The sequence below is a fragment of the Odontomachus brunneus genome, unplaced genomic scaffold (genome assembly GCF_010583005.1).
Source record: "Odontomachus brunneus isolate Ranch 3 - 2012 unplaced genomic scaffold, Obru_v1 Obru_scaffold_120, whole genome shotgun sequence".
In the NCBI taxonomy this organism is placed as follows: Eukaryota; Metazoa; Arthropoda; class Insecta; order Hymenoptera; family Formicidae; genus Odontomachus; species Odontomachus brunneus.
The window spans coordinates 462,016-464,798 of record NW_022639570.1 but is presented as its reverse complement, the minus strand read 5'-3'; the positions used below and the strand labels follow the sequence as shown (position 1 = coordinate 464,798).

General features: G+C 46.2%; 1 protein-coding gene across 1 annotated transcript in view; it reads left to right on the top strand.

The window, feature by feature from the left end:
• The first annotated feature begins 243 nt into the window (after positions 1–243).
• LOC116849605 overlaps positions 244–2,783 on the top strand; it is a 37,342-nt gene continuing 34,802 nt past the window's right edge. The window contains exons 1-2 of the mRNA XM_032826927.1: positions 244–413; positions 1,014–1,222. Coding sequence (XP_032682818.1) covers positions 244–413; positions 1,014–1,222 — 379 coding nt within the window. The remainder of the gene's footprint in view (positions 414–1,013; positions 1,223–2,783) is intronic.

The window sequence follows — 2,783 nt, the reverse complement described above, 5'->3', positions numbered from 1 at the left end:
ACGGCATGAAACGAGGGCACAGAATATACGCCAGCATACCTAAATAACGGTAGAGAGCTTGCAGGACCACACGAATTTAAACGAAATCAAGTTCAAATGGAAACATTAACAAAGCTCCGAGAACAACTAAGTGAGGCCTATGAACTGGTAAGAATCCACATGGCTCGCGCTTTTCAAAAGCAAGGAAAATATAATCTAAGGAGAAGGCCTTGGAAACCAGAAATCGTGTGGAGAAAAGCGTACATGCTATCAAACAAAGAAAAAGCCGTGAATGCGAAATTAGCGCCCAAGTACATAGGACCACTAACGGCAAAACGAATTATTTCGCCCGTAATCGTTGACCTAATCGACGAAAACAACAAATGGCACAAACACATACACGTTCACGACCTCAAAGCGGACAACTCCGATAGGTAAACAACAATTTTTCCGGCTCTACAAGATAGCCGAGAGGAGGGAATTCCTATATTAAAAGGAAGTTCGATGATCTAGACTACCAGACGAACCAATATAACGGAGACAAGCAATCGAGCGAGTCAATAGGATACATTACTAGCATGGAGATCGACCGCGAGCTAATAAGGTGGCTAGAAAATTGGGAGCCACAACGGGAAACTTTACCCAAGCAAAGACACCACTATCTAAGTCGGATTTGGCCAAACACCAGCCAGATAGATTCAAGAAGAACACAGGCGAAGGAATATAGTAATAACGATTCCATTAGTCAAATAACAACATACAAAACGACTTCGGCTATAAAAGGAGCAGGAAAACATTACCAGCCACCAGTCGAAGATCATGGAGAATCTAGACGTTGACGACACGATCGCTCACTTTACTCACTACATGGAACGAGACAGAAGAACAAGCTCTATGGGACACCCTCTTACACCCTCTTACAGGGAAATCAAAGAAAAATGAGTGAACCAACAGTACGCCTTTTTGCCGCCGGGAAAAAGACCGCCAACTAACGCAATAGGCCACAAGCGGAAACCGGCAATAGCTTGCTAAAGGACACCACCGTCAGCCAGGGTCACAGAAGAAAAACTCGCGATATTTATGGGCATCCTGAAAATACCAGAACCGGTAGCACACCGACAGCGGATAAAATCAGTCACCTGGAGAGGAGACACCGCAGAATCCACACAACACCCAGCCAACAGCTCCGACCGGCATCAACAACAGCCGAACACCGCGACCAATGGACCAGACACCACCGGCGGTGAGAATAATCTCGAACGAGCCTTTAAAACACAAGGTCCGGATCGAAACTCGCGCGAGCGAGCCGCCACTGCGGGTAGAAATCTCGGACGGCAGATACATTGACGTGCCATATTACGCAGTGCACACGTCGCGCCGATACCGTCGGTATGTCAACAAAGAACTCTGGCGTTTTAAATTCACAGATACGGGCGAATAAGATCCGCATATATAGGGCAAAATAAAACGTAGAGTATTTAGTGAGTGCGATATAGTTGAAGATTTACCATTTAGTTAATACAGTTACATATGTTTAGGTTAGTTCAATAATTTGTTTAATAGTTAAGATAGATAGGGTTTAATAGTTAAATAATGTAATAGTTTAATAGTTAGTTTAATAGTTAGGCTAAAGTGCCCAAGACGGGCACTGCGAAGGGGTGGGTAATGTGACGATCCACGAAAGACAATGTCACGATCGTCACGACGATAAAGCAATAAATTGTTTACGCCGAATAACCGCGAGACAAAAGCGCTGAACATCCGCGAAAACAACAAACAGCTTCGCTGTTTCCGAATTTCGCGTATAAAAGCCGACGCGAAAACGACGTTGAACGAGATCCACCGGAGAGCTCCACTGAGACGCTCAACCGACCAGAACTCGTTGCAAACCTCTACATCTCACCGCTTCCTAGACATCCCGTCGACCGAGTTGGATACGCGACGTCGACATCCGCTACTTAGTCCATTCCCGTCGACCAAGGTGGTTACGCGACGTCGATCTCCGCTACCTAGTCCGTTCTTGTCGACCGAGGTAGATACGCGACGTTGACATCCGCTTCCTAGATCGTTCCGTTAACCCGCTTATTTACGGGTGTATATCAGTTGGACACGGGGCAATTGGACACAGTCCAATCACAAGTCGCTGTTCCAAGGGACCCTACAAATGTCTCTAATCACACGGTGCTGTGAGTGTCAAAATGCACCGTGTCCAAGTGCACCGCTCCCCTTATTTACACCGAATACGCGACCGAGATCTCCAACACATCGGAACGCTCTCGAATACGCGTAATCGACGCTAAGCGTCTCATCGCGTCAGCATACTGCTCCGACACCGCATAACGCATCTCGCGTATACAAGTTGCGAAGCAAATCGTGATAACAACCGTTCCGAAACCGGCTCGATTAAAAGCTAGTATCAACGTTTAAATCCTGCTAAGTACACAGACAAAGCGGACGATAGAAGACCGCAAAACGATACCGATTGCATCCCGCAAACCGTGCGCTGGCCTGGATGCTCGCAGCTGTCATCGCGACGTAAACTTAGACTCACAACGTGAGCAAAAACGCGATCAAACACCAGCGGCGTCGCTCTACCTGTATATATTTTGTAAATAGCATTTATCCTGGAATATAGTTTATATTTTTTACTACCTATACCACTGCTTCAAATTTATTGAGCCTAACCTTGGACCATACCGACTAAGACTATCCCGCACGGAACACAAGAGCGTTACAGGGTAATACTGGAAATATTGATGTGACGATCCGGAAAGCGTCACGAAACAATTACTAACAAAACGCCG